General features: G+C 39.9%; 2 protein-coding genes and 1 long non-coding RNA gene across 4 annotated transcripts; 1 reads left to right on the top strand and 2 right to left on the bottom strand.

The window, feature by feature from the left end:
* Positions 1-878: 878 nt before the first annotated feature.
* Positions 879-2,510, top strand: LOC5512498 (melanopsin). Its single transcript, XM_001632810.3, has one exon. It carries the CDS (start codon positions 1,207-1,209, stop codon positions 2,113-2,115), a length of 909 nt encoding a protein of 302 aa, XP_001632860.1. The 5' UTR covers positions 879-1,206; the 3' UTR covers positions 2,116-2,510.
* Positions 2,511-6,512: 4,002 nt separating this feature from the next.
* On the bottom strand, positions 6,513-13,602 carry LOC5512488. 2 transcript variants are annotated; one of them, XM_048733461.1, is made up of 6 exons: positions 13,446-13,602; positions 11,122-11,245; positions 10,491-10,584; positions 9,914-10,220; positions 9,518-9,663; positions 6,513-7,428 (listed from the first exon to the last, which is right to left on the bottom strand). In XM_048733461.1, exons 1-6 carry the CDS (start codon positions 13,507-13,509, stop codon positions 7,141-7,143), a joined length of 1,023 nt encoding a protein of 340 aa, XP_048589418.1. In that variant the 5' UTR covers positions 13,510-13,602; the 3' UTR covers positions 6,513-7,140. The 2 variants fall into 2 exon arrangements, with proteins under 2 accessions (XP_048589418.1, XP_048589417.1); XM_048733460.1 differs by lacking the exon at positions 13,446-13,602 and adding an exon at positions 12,473-12,641.
* Positions 13,603-13,992: 390 nt separating this feature from the next.
* Positions 13,993-18,225, bottom strand: LOC116618381. The gene is made up of 3 exons (XR_004296166.2): positions 17,578-18,225; positions 15,310-15,386; positions 13,993-14,486 (listed from the first exon to the last, which is right to left on the bottom strand). It is a non-coding gene; the product is annotated as an uncharacterized LOC116618381 (long non-coding RNA).

Below are 18,225 nucleotides of genomic sequence, written 5' to 3' on the forward strand. Positions count from 1 at the left end.
TCCGACAATTATTTGCACAAATCTTGATGCCCATTTTCAAATTTACATGGTATTTTAGTAAGGCTGCTGATAGTAGAAAACTTAATTAAATACCCTACAAACGCACGGCACATAGACCATTAAAAAGGTATATCACCTACTAATGTACTACAACCGTTGATAGAAATAATGCGGTGTCATTCGCGTGATTAAAGGCGCTTTGCAATATGTTGTAAACCAACGCTGACAATTTAAACCCATGAAATACCCAAAATATCAAAGGCTCGACTAGATGTCCTATGGAGCTGTAATTTTTACGGATATTTAAAACCTCTGGGCAACAATTGTTCTCCGTTGTAGAATAAAGAGTTGAACAAAAAGCATGTTAATTAGGTTATGAATCGGTAAGTAGCCGGATCAACACGTGGTCGCTTCACGCACACATGTCTGTTCTTTGAGATGCGCTTTTGTACTGCAAAATTGCATGTAGGGTTTCGTCGCTGCTCAGTTGTTACTCCTCGATGCTAAAAGAAAAGAGCTATTACAATCGTTTCATTCAAAATTTGTGAGACTAAAAGAACAGTTCAAAACAAAGAAAAGGTCCTTGAGTCGTATCGAGTGGGCCATGTTTGAGTGTGTTGTATGTGGTCACCCGCTCGCAACGGGTTTTAGAGAGCTTTAAACGTCTTGGTTTGTTTAGCTTTCCAGTTGCACACAGTTGCAAAGAAACAGGTTTAACCCGCAGAAAAATTTTTAGCCTGGCGAATCAATTATCGCGAATAACCCCCAGCAACCAATAAAGAGCGCGTATTTAAGCAAAGACCTGTCGACCAATCAGGTGGCGGCTTTCAGCTCAACAACGGGTGGAAGAAAGGGATCATTTAATCTTTATGAATTTAACATCAGCCGTGAGTGCTGTCGTCTTTGCTATGATAAAGAATTCTTTTGTAATCTTGTTTACAAAATCCGAGCTCTATTCATGAGCTTCATTGATTCTTCGTACATAGTCTGCGGGAAGAACCACGCTCCTCACAAAATCTTTAAACAGAGTGCTCCTACAGTTTCGGATTCCACAGGACTCAACTGCTCTTTTTTAAAAACTTGTGAAGATTTCCCGAGGGTTTGATTTCAGAGGCGAAACCCAGTCGTCGTTGACGACTTTAAAAGGACAACCAACTAATTATTCAAAGGAAGACTCGCCAGGAAGTTCAAGAAAGTGCGTTCGCCATGGATTCGAAAGAGCTCAAATTTAACATGGAAATAACGTCATCGTCTCCTCTCGCGTCTGTAGTTGCCGGGTTTTGCGTAGTAACAATTCTCATGAACTGTGTGGTGTGCTACCAGATTTACCGTCGCCGAAGTCTGCGTTCCTCTTGCACTGCTCTCATCGTCGCAAACCTTGCAGTTGTGGATATTCTCGTATCTATCAAAGACCTCCCGTTGCTGCTGACTGTTAGTATGACAGGACGATGGTATTTCGAGGAGCATTGGTGCCGGTCTTATGGACTCACTAACGTGATTTACATCATCGTGTCCATCTCTACCCTTGTGACGATCACCACAGAACAATACCTGAAAATCACGGAGACGGGCAAGCAGAACCCCGCACAAGGAGGCGCGAATCGCTCCGTCTTACTGGGGTATATCATCGCGCACACCACAATGTCCTATTCGCTGTCCTTACTCTGGAGCAAGTACGTGTTTATCAGCAGGAAGGCTTTCTGTCAAGTCGACTGGCCGCCATCAGGGCTGAGCTACACGGTGGTCGCGTCTTGCGTGTTTCTCGTCCCCGTCTCGCTACTCGTCTACAACATGTTCAATGGTCAATCCAGCGCTGATGCGGTCGGAGACAAGGTGAAAATAATTGAAGAGGAGAAACAAGATGGAGGGCTTTCTGAGAGTGAAGCGGAGTCTCACCGCAGATTACAGTTTGCAGTGGGGCTTTTTCTTCTCACTTGGTTTCCCTATGTTTTGGAGAGTTTCTTTACTTCTGTAGAGGAGGTGCCTAATCTGATCGGATTGGTATGCGCGTTCTTGCCAATTTTCACCACGACTTTGATTCCGCTGTGGTATTTAAAGTGGAGTAGGCAAGCAGAGCGAACAAGCCAGTGTAATGCTTATATACAGCATTGCTAAAACAGCAACAAAACGGGACGTTATCAGGTTATGGATTTTTCAAATATATTTCCAACCATTTGATTGTGAATTTGATTTTAATTTGATTCCGCTTTAATGGAACATTTGTAGTAAGAAAATATATTGTAAGGATAAAAGAAAATGTATCATTATGAAAGTGTTTTATAATAGTTTTTAAAAAATGGCGAGGAATGTTTTATATTGGCGAGAATGCTATATAATATTTCGGGAAATATTAGGATGTGTACAAATACAATAAAAATAAGAAACCGTTTACGCTATATCAATAATTAAACCGTAACAATATTTTGAATTTGGGATAAACATTATTAACAATGCATATAGTTTTTGTTATGCAGCTGATAGCACAATAAACAATAGATTTGAAAGAAAAACACCTATGGTATTTTCTGGTGGTAGGATGGTTGCGTTTACTTGTGGATGTATTATATAACACAGCTTTGTTCAGAGCTTTCTTCTTATCCGCTGCTAAGCGATAAATCTTTAGTGTCAAACTTTTTTTAATGTGAAATTTGAATAACTGTGTGCTAGATGCGAACTAAGCGACATTTCTGCTACTCCCGAGACATAATAAACCAGTTCGACAATAAATTGGGCCCTTGCCATAAATAAGGTAAAATTATTAATAACTGGGAGATCATCTATACGGGAGTAGTATTATAGGTAGGTTTAGGTGACCATTGCCGTCCGAATTCTACCGTCGTTTCGGCTGAATTGGCCGTCGCAACTGATACGACGGCCGTCGGAACAGAATAGCCGTCGGAAATGAATAGCCGTCGCACCGGCTGAATTGGCCGTCGGAACTGAATAGCCGTTGGAATTGAATAGCCGTCGGAACTAAATGACCGTTGGAACTGAATGGCCGTCGGAATTGAATGGTCATTGGAATTGAATACCATTCGCAAATTAACCCAAATTTTACCGTTAGATAAAGGGATAACTCGTAGCGTGTCGTTTTGCGTTTAACTTAAAAATAATATTCTCAAAAACACCTCGAAGACAAAGTCTCCTTTTTTTTAAAAGAACACATTTATTTTTGTTGTTTATTATCCTAGCCACCAAGCCCACGGTTCATACTGTGCCGAGCCTTTAAAAACATCTCTTGGCTGTTCTTAATAATCGTGGAAGTGTTTCAAAGCAAGAAACTTGTTATTTAAGCTAAAAATCGAGAAAATGGGAGAAAGCCGTGCAGCTAGTTTTTTTTTTCTCCTTTACCGGAAGCCGCGAACGTAGACACAGCGAAAAATAAAATTACATTCAATGACATTCAATTTTGGGAAATAACAAAACTCATCTAATTTTTGGTATTTTGGTGCTTACCAAACTACCAAAAAAAATAAGCACCAAAGTACCAAAATAATTTTCATGATTTAAACATCTTACACTACACATGACTACTGACAGGTTACCTCTAAACAGATAGCAGCAGGTTTTTAACTTTTCTAGTACAAGATTTAAGTTACACATATGCTGTGCTTTATTGAAATCGACAGGTAAAAATGATATGTCATTCAATGAGAGAGAACAAGAAAACAAAATTCATCTTATGGGTAGCCGGTCAAGTGTCCGATCTAAGTGTCTCCGGTCTTTTTGGGGCGCAAATGTATTAACACAAGTAAATACAGCGAAATCAATCCAAGCTGAGATGATTTTCCACAATAACTTTGTAGAAATTGAGGCTATGGTAAAATTTGCAGTTATTTGATCGCAAACCGGGCCTTCGACTCCACAAATAACATGGGTCTGAGAGCTGGAATCTTAACATTCAAGATGGCGGCCATGACACAGTTTTAAATTATGCAGAAGGTATTCTGGTAACTAGGCATTGCGATGACGTAGAACGGTAGGCTAGGTACTTCTTGTAAGATAAATGGTTATGTAAGCTCGCAATGGGTACACTAAAAATGAGATACACAGTGGCGCATGTTCTTCCTAGGCTTTTTGTTCCAGTTTGCCACCCCAAAAGTCACGTGATCTCTTAGCACAAGTCCCGTATTGAACTGCCACTGGCACAAAGGTCATGGGGGCTCTGGGAACGAGATTGAAACAATTGTTATGAGACTATTTGCCAATATCTCATAAATGTATGTTCTAGAAAGTTCTACGATGGTTCGCACCTGTTTTCAATATTGACTTTTTATCACCTTTTCACCTTTCATTCTGAATACTAAGTATGCACCTGTTAGTCAGAGGCTAGTCATACAGGTCATGCGCAGTGTTACTTACTCCAGAACCAGTTTAGCGTTTACTCAACATCTAATTTCCAGATATGTCCAACAAGCCAAACGTATTCCTCAGCCTATTACTCTATAGTATCTTATATGATTATTGTTTTGAGTCAATTAACTGTTATTCTAACATCGAAGGACTATCGCTTTAGTAATCATCATTTCTAAAATTGTACCTCTTCCCTAGATCAACATTAATTTGCAATTTTTGCATCACCTTCCTTAGAGCAGTCAAACCAGTTTTTAGCTGAATTGTTAATTAGTCAATATAAACGGAAGTTCACTGTAAAACACATTGTACTTGTAACAATAACAGCTTGCTGCGGAGGTTATCGAGTAAGTTCTGTTGACTTCGTTAAGACAATACCTAATCAAGGAAGAGGCCTAGTAAGGATTCCCTTCTATCAGCCACACCTTCTGAGAATCGTCTGATCGTTACCTCCTAGAACGAGCTCGAATACCTCCCTGCTCGCTAAGTGTGCTTGCTTTTATAATAAAGTTGTTGGTGAGGAAACAGAAGCCACCTGGTAAACGATCCCGTTTACACAAGAATGCACTTTCCACCCAATCACAAAAACGTAATTTCCATGATAATGTACTGTTTCAGTTTATTTTACTCACACTCATTATTAAGACTGGCTATTTCGTGGTTGCTCTTGAAAACAGCAAAATCCCCAAAGAATATTGGAAACATGTGATGAACGCCATGAGGAGCTAAAAAAAATGCAGCGTCGAAAATCAGAATTGGCGATAACATTGAACAAGATTAGACTAAAATTGCAGATGCTTTTACCAGTTCTCAGTGGCATCTGCCTATAGAACCAGCGACTTAAATGCCGTCCCCACCTCATGCTTAGAACATCTGAAAAGATATGTAAGTTTAAGAGTTCCATCGGATAAATCATTAAACATTGCAAAAATATCACCGGAATTTGTGTTTAAATACCTGAATGGCCTTTAAGTATCCATGGCAACCGGACCAGACGACATCAATGCAAGATTACTAAGAACTGCTGCGCCTGCCACTGCCAAGGTCACCCCGGGTTTTTTACACCATTTGAAGGTGGACAACTACCGCCCGATTTGCCAATACTCTCCAAAATCCTCAGACGTCACATACACATTACTCTTAATTGTTTACTTCAGGAACATCATTACCTAGCGAATACTTTTAAGGATTCAGAACACTACATTCATGTGAGACTGCTCTAATCGGCCTTATAGATTCTCTTCTCTCTAACATGGACAATGGGTTGACATCAGGGCTCTGGCTTATAGACTACCGTTAAGGCGTTTGATCTGGTGGACCAAGGGATCCTGCTGAAGAAGTTAACACGCTATAAACTACCCCCACACCCAATCGACTGGTTCCAATGAACCTGACAGGACGATAGCAGTTGGCATCTATAGGAGGAAGACTTTCAAAGTCACTGCTAATCACATCCGGCGTACCTCAGAGATCAATTCTCGGTCAATTGTTATTTTTTTTATTTATCGATGCCCTTCCATTGCTAGCCGAAAACAACAGTTTCATTATCGAGTTCCTCGAATATTTAAAGACGTGCGTTGGGACCACTCATCAGCGGGAAATAGTGCCATTTCATTATGGTATTCAAGATATAACGCCCCCCCCCCCTCAGAGGGACTTTTCGAAAAAGTAGAAACAGTGCCATTTTATTATGGGTTTCAAGATATAACGCCCCCCCCCCCCCCCCTCAGAGGGACTTTTCGAAGAAGTAGAAATAGTGCCATTTTATTATGGGTTTCAAGATATAACGCCCCCCCCCCCCCCCTCAGAGGGACTTTTCGAAAAAGTAGAAACAGTGCCATTTTATTATGGGTTTCAAGATATAACGCCCCCCCCCCCCCAGAGGGACTTTTCGAAGAAGTAGAAATAGTGCCATTTTATTATGGTATTCAAGATATAACGCCCCCCCCCCCCCCCCACCCCAGAGGGACTTTTCGAAGAAGTAGAAATAGTGCCATTTCATAATGGTATTCAAGATATAACCCCCCCCCCCCCAGGAGGGACTTTTCGAAGAAGTAGGAATAGTGCCATTTCATAATGGTATTCAAGATTCTATCTTTTAGGGTGTCTCACGCTAAATGGTGGCCAACCGCTAGAAACGTATTTTACAATAAACCACAAAAATTTAACGGCTTTATTGTCGGCAACACAAAAATACAGGATCAGTCAGCAAATTAAAACGGCAATTGTTCGAGCGTGCTAAATAGGAAAAGTCAAACAAATTGCTTGACAGTTAACAGGAGAAATCACAGCATCTAGGTATCTGAAACTAATCTTTGTTTTTTAATGCTATCTCTTAGGGTTAAAAACTCCTTCGACCACACCCAATGTAGGTGTGGAATTGTTGTTGACCACGCCCTTATTGCTATCCCTCAGATTTAAAATTCATTTTGCTGTCGAGCACCCCCGTCTGTTTTTCACGAAGTCCCCCCGGGAGCACAGGTCTGACAGGGGCTTCTATCGGCGAGTTTTGTTTGTAATAGAAATAAGGGCAAAATAAAATAATGGTTAGACAATGGCTGAGAGTGCTCTATGGATTTAGGGCACGGGTTGAACAAAATCTGTTATCTAACTTTCTCCAAAAATTAACAATTTCACGAGAAATTTTGAAATGCTTTTTGCACTAGTTGTCACAGGCAAATCAAATAGAGATCAAATGTATATCTGTGTCTAACAAATAGGTGATGTGTTGTTGGGTGTCTCAGAATATCTATGTCTAACAAATTAGGTGATGTGTTGTTGGGTGTCTCAGGCGCCAGTCCCGGCTGTCGCCACTTTGCTGGGATAAGGTGGACCCCAGATCCCATGGATAGCTCTGTAACCTTGTGGGTCAAATTCCTTCAGGTCCTTTCGGTTGTAGGGATAGTAATCATTGCGGTCCTTGCCTTCGGCAAAGAACGCTTCGCTCAGCTCTCCCATGTATTCCCATTCAGACGTGAGGGCATACGCCACGCGGTGACCACCAGCTGCGTAACTCACCCTTTGATATCTTGGATTCATTCTTGCTGCCCTCCATGCCGCTTTGACTTCTTCAACCTTGACAGAAATCCAAATAGTTTATTTGACAGAGGATATACATTAGCGGATGGAAGGCGATGTCAGTCACCACCCCACCACCATCCACCATCACCACATCCATCAACCATCACCATCCACTACCTCCATCAACCATCACCATCACCATCACCATCACCATCACCACCACCATCCACCATCACCACATCCATCAACCATCACCATCCACTACCTCCATCAACCATCACCATCACCATCACCATCACCATCACCACCACCATCCACCATCACCACATCCATCAACCATCACCATCACCATCACCATCACCACCACCATCCACCATCACCACATCCATCAACCATCACCATCCACTACCTCCATCAACCATCACCATCACCATCACCATCACCATCACCATCACCATCACCATCACCATCACCATCACCATCACCATCACCATCACCATCACCATCACCATCACCATCCACCATCACCACATCCATCAACCATCACCATCCACTACCTCCATCAACCATCACCAAAAATATCCACCACCCACCATCACCACCACCATCCACAATCACCACATCCATCAACCATCACCATCCACTACCTCCATCAACCATCACCAAAAATATCCACCACCCACCATCACCACCACCATCCACAATCACCATCTACCATCACCACCTCCATCAACCATCACCAAACCGGTCAGGAGAATGATTTTCGCTAAATGAAGCGCCGTAAACAATAAAAAAAATTATGGTAAAAGGCAGCTGCACTGCATAGTGTGAGATACGTGTACTTATTAATGAACGAAGAGTAAAAATACTGTAGTTTTATTGCAGCAATGTTTTTTATTTCATCTTTTCACAAAAAAATTTCTCTTCATTTGAGATTTTGTGATGAGGTCTGCTTTTCTTCAATTGTTTACTTATTGTTTATTATTATTATGTTATTATAAGTTATTGAAATTATACGGGACATGTATAAAAAGGATTCGGCATGCAATAAATTTGACGGATGTTTTTCAGAAGAATTCCCCTGTACAATTGGATTAAAACAGGGGTGTATGTTATCCCCAACCCTTATAAATGTATATATGAGTGATCTTCCAAATATCATTTACAATAACAGCGATGTACCAGTTTTGAACGGGCAAAAACTGGGCTGTCTTCTTTATGCAGATGACTTGGTTGAAGTAAAATCAATCGCTATAACTTTTTGGACATATTCCTCCCTGATGAAAGGCTAGCTAAGATTGCTTTCTCAGAAATGATCTCATGCGAAAGAAGAAAAAATTGGGCAATACACATTGAACAATTTTTTTCCAATCTGGTTTCGACTATGTGTGGGAGACTCGGCAAATCGATCTGAAAGAAAAGTGTTTCATGCCAAAGTAAAGCAAAGACTAGAAGAAATTGAACGACAAAGCATGTACTCAAGCCTTTTTGATGACGGTAGACAATGCGGGAAAAATAAGTACATTTTGAGAATTTAAGTATGATTATAAATTTGAGAGTTACCTAACAAAAGTCGATAATCTAGACCATCGAAGAGCTTTCTCAAAAATTATCGCTCACTCTCGGTTTTGTTAAGTCGAAAGAGGGCGATACAAGAAAATTTATGTCAGCCCAGAACAAAGAGTTTCCCCCTGCTGTCAGCACATAGAAGATGAAAGGCATTTTGTTTTGAATTGTCAACTTTATACTGAAAAGCGCAAACAACTTTATAATGAAATAGGAACAAATTTTTTTCCAAATCATTAACCCTGATAAAAACATGAAAAGAATAAAAATTGTTATGAAATCTAATTTATTTTCTTTACCTTTATGTTATTCTGGACGCATACCTATGTACTTTTAAGTATACGGTTCCTAAAAAAACCTGTCTGTCTGTCCGTCACCACCATCATCACCACCACCATCCAAACCACCACCACCATCACCATCCACAACCACCACCACCACCACCATCCACAACCCTACCATCACAATCACCATCTTCACCCTACCATCACCACCACTCCAATCACCGTCCAACACAACAAGCACGATTTTAAACACCACTATCATAAACATCGTCATCTTAATCCACATCACCCACCTTGAGGTCACTTGCTTTGTCTCCTGCGATCGCCGCACGTCTTCTGATATCAAACCACGCGTGGAAAAACTCATGAAGCAGGTTGTACTTTTCTACATTGCTTCGTCTGACAAGGTATTCTCCTGGGTTCATCATGTCGACAAAACCTGAAATACGGACCTAATTCAAGCTATCTTACACACGTTTATACTGTCAACAAAAACCTAACAAAGGGACCAAGCTAATTCACGCCAACTTACAAACATGTGTTCATCATGTCAACAAAAACCTGACAGACGGATAAAACTAAGCATGCCAACTAAATAATACATTAAAAAAATATTTGACGCGAAGCAAAAATTAAATTACCCATGGCTTTCAATTCATGTTAGGAATCTAGCTTCCTCTCAGACATACCAGCTTTCTCTGGTGCATCGTGGTTCATCGCTAGCCACCTGCGTGACACGTGATACGAGTCGGCCACAGTGGGGTCATTGCATGTTGGGTACGTATTGCAAACCTTGAGCTTGCTCACGTATATCCCTGACAGATGCTGAAGCCTCAACGCCGCAGGACGGGGAACAACCTTCTTCAGCTTCCCGAGATCCTCTTTGAGAGCGACCGCGAGTTTCGGCCAGCGGTGGAACGTACCAACCTCTGCGCGGACTCGGAAACCCTCTATCTTGTAATGAAGACTGTACTGCGCGTCTGTGCAAGGTCGACACTGTAAGCAAAGATGGGGAGATAGGTAAAGGGGTGCAGAGATAAAGCGAGATTGGTAAAGGGGGCAGAGGTAATGAAACAGATTAAGTAGAAGAGAAATAAGGATATTGATAAGGGAGTCAGAAAGAAAAGGATTGAAAAAGGGGGGCAGAGATAAGGAGAATGATAAAGGAGACTAGCATTAGGAAGATCGGTAAAGAGGAGCCGAGGTAAGAAAACTGATACAGGGGGGGAGGGAGGGGGGACAGAGAAAGATATCCGTCTCACTTACATCTGACTTGCACTTGTTGCAGCTCTTGAGGCATTTATTGTCTGCAAACTTCGACTCGGCTGCGCAGGTGCCCCGCCTCCTTATCTGATCACATCTTGCAACGTGAACATAAAAAATACACATCGATGCGCTCAAATCGCAAACATTTTTAAAACTAAATACGGCTAGCTTCCCTGGTACCCAGCAGGAAGGTGCGGGAGTACACTCGATAATAGAAATACGAATTCAAATTCGTACAATAAAATGACAATGTTTAAGACATTGTTTGAGACCGTCCAAAGGATCAGAAGTCAAAACTTCCTCATATATTCATTTCTCAAAAAAAAGTATTTGCTGAGACTCTTCAATGTTCGAAAAGTTTTGGCCTAAAGGTTGCACATTGTCCACCAACATAAAAAAGATATAATCAAAACAAAATTCCAGCATTATTCTTGAGCACCCCTCCCCCCAATGAAAAACATTTTTTTCGACATCATTTAATTTCAACATTCTTGAAAAAATCAGAAACAAGATGAAACAAAGACATGCAAAACGGAAGTTAACTCAAAAGGGAAGGTGCAACAGGAATCCCATTCAAGGCACCAACTTTAGGATAAAATTGCTACTATAGACCGCCTGTCTCCATGGTTACCTCTGTGCGTCATAGTCTTGGCAACACATTCCACAGGAACTGTAGCAGAGGTTCAAGAGCTTGAACTTGTTACAGAAGCCCTTCTTGGCCACGATTGGGCAGCGCCGATCCTTATCTCTACAATCTTCACAATAAACGAAGATTTAGTACGGTTTTCAGAGTATACAGTCAAGCCCCCCCCCCCCCCCCCCCCCCACACACACACACACACACAATTGGCATAACGCCAATTGATCATGGGAACTGGTGCAATGATTTCAGTTTAATAACAAAAAAAATAACACCAGTGTATCTTGCGCGCTGATTGGTCGAGAGCTTCAAATGAGCGTGTCTGTAAAAAAACAAACAAACAAAAGAAACAGTACTGACAGGCTTTTGACAGCGGGAAATGTTGGTCGCCTCTCACTTTCAAATTGTTTATCAATCCCGCCAACATCCTCCGCGTGTCTGTAAAAACCTACGCATATACGGGATATGCGTTTTATTGATATGCTGTTTTATTTTAAATAAAAAGGTTATAATTGAACTAAAACAAATAAAATAAACAAAATATTAGCCGGCCATATTTCGCGGCTATTTTGCGCGTTGCCATCGGTTCGTGTGCAACGGGATAGTAGAATGCGCAGTAGAGAAAAGCATATTTAAGCGAATCAAGATAGGATCGCGTTGTTATATTAGAGGTGGGCATCGCAAACACATTCCTCCTGCCCTTGGTAAAGATAACAGTAGCGTTATGTGTGGCGTGACCTGTAGCGTTATGTGTGGCGTGACATTTCCTGTTATTCAACATTGACATTTAAGAGTTTTGTTTGTTTTTGTAACTGACATATTTAAAATATAAAATACTGCAAATTTTCAAACAACACTAATAAGCCTTTTTGCACACTGAATGCTGAATTGAGCGTATATACTCTTTTATTTTCATCAGAACCCTTTTAACAAGAACTTCAAAAGCCTGAGATTTCACCAAATTTTAAGAACATGTTGATAACTTGCCTAGGCTGAGAAAATGCAGAAGAAAGTTGTGTTCACAACATAAACAGCCTTAAATGTTGTTGCTATTGATCATTTGTGCAATTCTCTTCCAAATAACCCATATGTTTATATACACTAAAATTTAAAAGATTAAATACATTTCCAGCTTAAAAATGCTCCAAAAATAAGAACGGAAAGAGTGAATAGGTTATAAAAAGACCAAGATATTTAAAAAAAACATGAAGCACTACAGCTACTGAGAAAATAACTGTGCGAGGATGGGTATAACAAAAGGTTTGTCGATACATTTATTTTACAAGCGCGCGGTTATATTTTTAAAAATAACGAGTTCAGGGGTCAGGCCTAGATAAAATACCTTGCGATTCGACGACGATGGTACATAAAGGGAGAAGACACAGCAACACGAATATGGTTCTCATGCTTACTCCGAGAATGCTGAGACGCTTGAGAAGACGCGCTTGTAACGACGCTCAACCTCCGTATGATAAGAGGCGCCAAACTCGTAACGGTTTATTCACACGTGTGCGATGCATGAAGTACATAAGTGATTTATTCAGTCACGCAATTGAGTTAACGACAAATAGGATTATCATTACAGCACAAGCATAGCCAACCCAGCTCAGACGCCGAGAACTGGTGGGAACTGGTGCAATTATAGCAATTAAATAACAAAAAATATATAAAATAACACGTCAAGTGCTTCAAATGAGTGTGTCTGTAAAAAAACAAACAAACAAAAGAAACAGTACAGACAGGCTTTAGACAGCGGGGAATGTTGGTCGCCTCTCACTTTCAAATTGTTTATCAATTCCGCCAACATCCCCCGCGTGTCTGTAAAACCCTACGCATATACGGGATATGCGTTCTATTGATATGCTGATTTATTTTAAATAAAAAGGTTATAATTGAACTAAAACAAATAAAATAAACAAAATATTAGCCGGCCATATTTCGCGGCTATTTTGCGCGTTGCCGTCGGTTCGTGTGCAACGGGATAGTAGAATGCGCAGCAGAGAAAAGCACATTTCAGCGACTCTAGATAGGATCGCGTTGTTATGATAGAGGTGGGCATCGCAAACACATTCCTCCTGCCCTTGGTAAAGATAACAGTAGCGTTATGTGTGGCGTGACGTTTCCTGTTATTCAAATTGACATTTTAGAGTTTTGTTTGTTAAGATATTCTAAAAAAAAACATCGAGCACTTCAACTACTGAGACAATAACTGTGCGAGGATGGGTATAACAAAATAGGTATAACAAAACATCTATTTTACAAACGCGCGGTTATATTCAAATCACGGGTTAAGGGGTAAGGCCTAGATAAAATACCTTGCGATTCGACGACGATGGTACTTAAAGAGAGAAGACACAGCAACACGAATATGGTTCTCATGCTTACTCCGAGAATGCTGAGGAGACGCTTGAGAAGACGCGCTTGTAACGACACTCAACCTCCGTATGATATAAGAGGCGCCACACTCGTAACGGTTTATTCACATGTGTGCTTGTTTTAACGCGCTGCTCAGCGATGCATGAAGTACATAAGTGATCTATTTAGTCACTAATAGTAGTTTTTTTTAGTAGTTTAGAGTTAGCACAAGCATAGCCAACCCAGACGCCGGTTTTAGAAAATGTTACACTCTTTTTTATATATGACCGTCCAGCCTGAGATTTAACCAAATTCGAAGAACATGCTAAGAACAAAACATTTGTTTTGCCATGTACTTTTTTTTTTTACAAATCTCTTAGTGTCTAAGAGTATTAAATCAGATTGTTCCAGCTAATTTTAATGACAATCATGTTGTGATAAGGAGGGGGGGGGGGGGGGTGATTAGCCGCTCCACCAAATATATCCACGGGCAGACCAGACGAAATGTTCGTGTATCGAATATTATCTTTAATTTGAGTAATGAATATATCTGTAATAAAGCCAATTTATTGAAGTTGTTGTCGTAGATTGAGCTGGTTCTGTTATAGCCGTGATTCATAACAATTTACGCGATTTTCCTCCTTCATCTCTGTTCACCTCCTCCCCACTCGTAATAAAATACAACAGGGTAGGAAGGTCCACGGCAATCACAACTTCCACTACTCTTCGAGGCAACTTTTCCGACAGAAAACGCACAGCTTTCAAAATCCTATATGCCATAGAAGAATAATTTCTAACACATCTTTCGTAGAAAATAATTCAAAAGGCCAGAATTTTCCTGCAATTTGTCGCTGCAAAGTCGAAATTTATCGTTCTTCTAGCTAGGGTCCTGACAAACGGTCGGTTTCCTGAGCGCGGTCGTAGCCTGGACACAATAAGAAGAATGCAATGCCATGACAACCGCTGAGACCTTCATTGCTCGGAGCACGGGCTCCGATAATCTAATAAAAATAAAAAAAAAATAAATATAGGATAATCTGACTCTGAAATGAAGTCTAATGTCGTGTTAGTGTTGAATAAAGCACATATTCCTACGTTGACTGGATGTATTCGCCTATGGCGCGCCGTTTGTTTCAAAGTTACATGAGATAAAAAACTGCCCCCGCTAGTTCAAAGTTGGTCGCCCTCATAAAAACTTCCCCCGCTCTTTGAAAGTTTGTCGCCCGCTTATAAAAACTGCCCCCGCTACAATAAAGTTCGTCGCCCTCTTATAAAAACTTCCCCCGCTAGTTCGGAGTTCGTCGCCCTCTTATATAAAACTTCCCCCGCTAGTTCAAAGTTTGTCGCCCTCTCATAAAAACTGCCCCCGCTAGTTCAAAGTTTGTCGCCCTCTTAAAAAAACTGCCCCCGCTAGTTTGAATCGTCGCCCTGTCTTTAAAATAGCCCGAAAAGTCGTTTAATTATATTACAGTGTTTCTCACAACGATAAGAACAACGCCGAACGGTAAATAAACCAAGTAAACCTTTTTGCTTTGCTTTCCATTCATTTGGGCCCGTGGATCATTATTCTTTTTACGTCTGAAGGGCTATTAACACCAACATCTCTCACTCCAAGGTCTATTTGGTATATATGGTCTTCGTCTTAGTTAAATGTTTTCACTCTTACTTTTTTTAGTTGACCGTGCGCAAGTGTTTCTTGTTTCCCGCCTTTTTAAAATCGATCGATAAACTAATCGGTATTCGTTGATTTGATCTCGTCATTTTAAATTTTAAAAGCCATATAGTAAAACTTTTATTGATTTATTATTGTCAGCGAATACATACCAGGAAAACATGATTCCTAACCCTGTTCCCGTTTTAGTATTCCCCGTTTAGTCGGGGAGCAAATTTCCAGAACTAGCCTAGAAAATGGAAAACGTAGCACATTTAGTACATAAGCAATCTGTTATCATAGAATTATTGCCACATGTCTAAAGAACAATTTTAGGCACGATGTACTAATCGAACGTTGGGACATCATACTGCTAGGGCCTGAAACGCGGCACCCATATGGTCCCCTTCTTTTTACTTGGCTAAGCCCCTTAAAAACGAGTCCAATCATAGCGTGCCGTAGCACAAAGCAATTTAGTGAAAACTTGGTCAAGGAATAGTTGTAACTAATCCCATTCAAGATATGATGAATGTGTGAGTGTACGATTTTTTTATAGCGACCGTTGCTATGGAGATAAAATTTACCCCCAAAGTACCCCAAAATTACACCGTTTATACTCAAAAAGTCGCACATATCAAACATATTCCCCACGGATAGTGTCCTTCGTATGCATTGCCTTATATGGGCATTGATGCCCATATTTAGAAGAGCTAAAGTTTTTTCGCTCCCTGATCTCCAGAAAACATGGTGAAAAATGCTGATTCCTGTCAATTTGAGACTCGAGGAAAAAATGTGTCAAAAAAAAACTTTATCGCTTGGTCAAATCTTTATCACACAAGCCTTGAAAAGCCCTTAGACCCAGGCCTCCAAGAGATTGGCCTAGCGAGTTTTAAGGTCACCCAAATATTGATATGTATATTGTTGTTATCCATTTGTTTTTATGTAAGATTTGATCTATATTGGGTCTACCGATGCCTTATATACAAACTTCAAGGAAAATAAAGAGGTTGTATGGCGTTTTAAATATTTTCTTGTAAACCTGCATTTGCAAGTAGCACAGCCTGAAAACTGAGGTGACGCTAAGTATCTATGTAACTAGCATCCATTATCAGCGAACGGCGTTCTTTAGGTTACCAAAAACATGTCTAGTGGAATTCTTATGACCCAGAATTGGTTAAAGAACATTATTTTTTATTAATCAACTGGTTTTGCTTTAGGTCAAACTCAACGCATTAGAAAACTGTTTTTTTAATTGGATTAAAAACTGGAGTAAAAATTGAAACTTTGATCAGTACTCTACTTATGTCTATACAAACTATACTATCTGTTGTAAATCTACATCTAGGTGATGTAAAAGATGGAGAGCATCCCGAATATAATTGATGTGAATGTTGTTGCTATCCAAAAGCGTTAAATTATCATTACCTTTAAAGGTTCGCGAGAAAATCTGAATATGAAAGCCTCGCTTCAGTGCGAATTTACGCGGGAGATTCAAGACAAAAATAGAGGGACACTCACAGTCAAAGGTCATCGATATTTGAGGTGAATTATGGTAATAAAAAATTATCAATTTGTTAAAATGAGCGAGGATTTATGGTAAAGACAACTTTAATAATTATTGCATCATAATACAAGATTATGTAATGTAGTGCCGGTAATGCCGGTGCACGGTTTGCAGTTTGCGTCCTTTTTTTATGTTTTTCTTTTTTTATATTAAGTTAATTTTGGAATTGCGTCTCAACAAAAAATTGCTCTCATATGTTTAATTACTTTTCCTGTCTTTTGTTGATTCAGTAAAAGCATGTTTTGATAACTCCATGCAGAAATTGTATGTAAATCTAGTACTGGCGCCCGTGCAGCCGCTCACCGCTACCAAACAGTCATTGGCAGGACAAAGCAACCCAACCTTTTTATTTCGTTACAATAAACTGTAGTATATTCTAGCTAACATGAACTTGAAACTTTTGGTATTAGTAATAAATGGCCATTGATTATTTTGATGGATATTACTACATTTCAACAGTTTCATTCATACCTATTTCCGAAAAGCATTTCACTATTCTTTGCAAACACACAGCATTTTTATCAAAAAAACCTAAAACAAAAAATAAAATGAATAGAATAGAAATAAATAAATCTATATCACTTAAACTTGTAAATTGCTTTGTTATTTTCTAGTCGACAAATATAGTTTTGCTATACTGTTAATACTCAATCAAGTTCTCAAAAGACAAAAACAAGAAGGGGAAATTGACGTTTAGCTTTTAAGTAAAGATGAACGTATCTCCGTAAACGCTAATATATGAGATTAAACACTACTTTTCACTACCCCAGATGTCGTTCCGCTTTTGCTTCTGGTTCTAGAAAAATGCAATGAGGGCTATATAAGTAAGTATATAATTACTTATATGTAAGCTAAGTTAAGTATGTTTCTTTCTTACCTGCCGCCTCGCATGCCTTGTTTTAGTTAACTGGATATCATTTTGTACAAACGGGAGACTGCTCAGTTGACCAACTTAAGTTTCATCTCTTCTGATATCCTAGAGCTGTTCTTTTCCATCACAAATTTTTTGCCTATAAAAGTTGGTTTACAAATTCAGCTGCTTCGAACAATTTCTTTTTAGCACGTGGCGTGCAGTTCTGTCCGTCGTTCGAAATTCTTGCAAGTGTCTTTCATGATTGCTGCTTTGTGAATATCAGATGATATGAACTGAACGTATAGAAATCGAATATCTTGAATAAATAAAACCAGTCTGTACAAGACATCTTCACGTCGAAGTAGGAGACTCGTATTCACGGTGTTTTGCTGGCAAGGTCTCTCATCTTTTATCCTTTGAATCATACAATTTGTTCACATGAAGCCGTAGAGTACTGTAGCCTGCACATTTAGTCGGTGATTAAGTTCATTCCAATAAAGAACAGGCAGTGCTTATAGCTCGGTATTTCCAAAGCGATTGAGCACACGGTTGAGAAGATTTCGCTGTTGAGCTCTCTACTCGCTTAGATTGATGAACTGCCAAAATTTGGGCTATGACGTCACAGTAAAGAAAACAATACAACATAGCAATGGTTTCCCATTTCCCATATAT

Source organism: Nematostella vectensis, chromosome 10 (genome assembly GCF_932526225.1).
Source record: "Nematostella vectensis chromosome 10, jaNemVect1.1, whole genome shotgun sequence".
Taxonomy (NCBI): Eukaryota; Metazoa; Cnidaria; class Anthozoa; order Actiniaria; family Edwardsiidae; genus Nematostella; species Nematostella vectensis.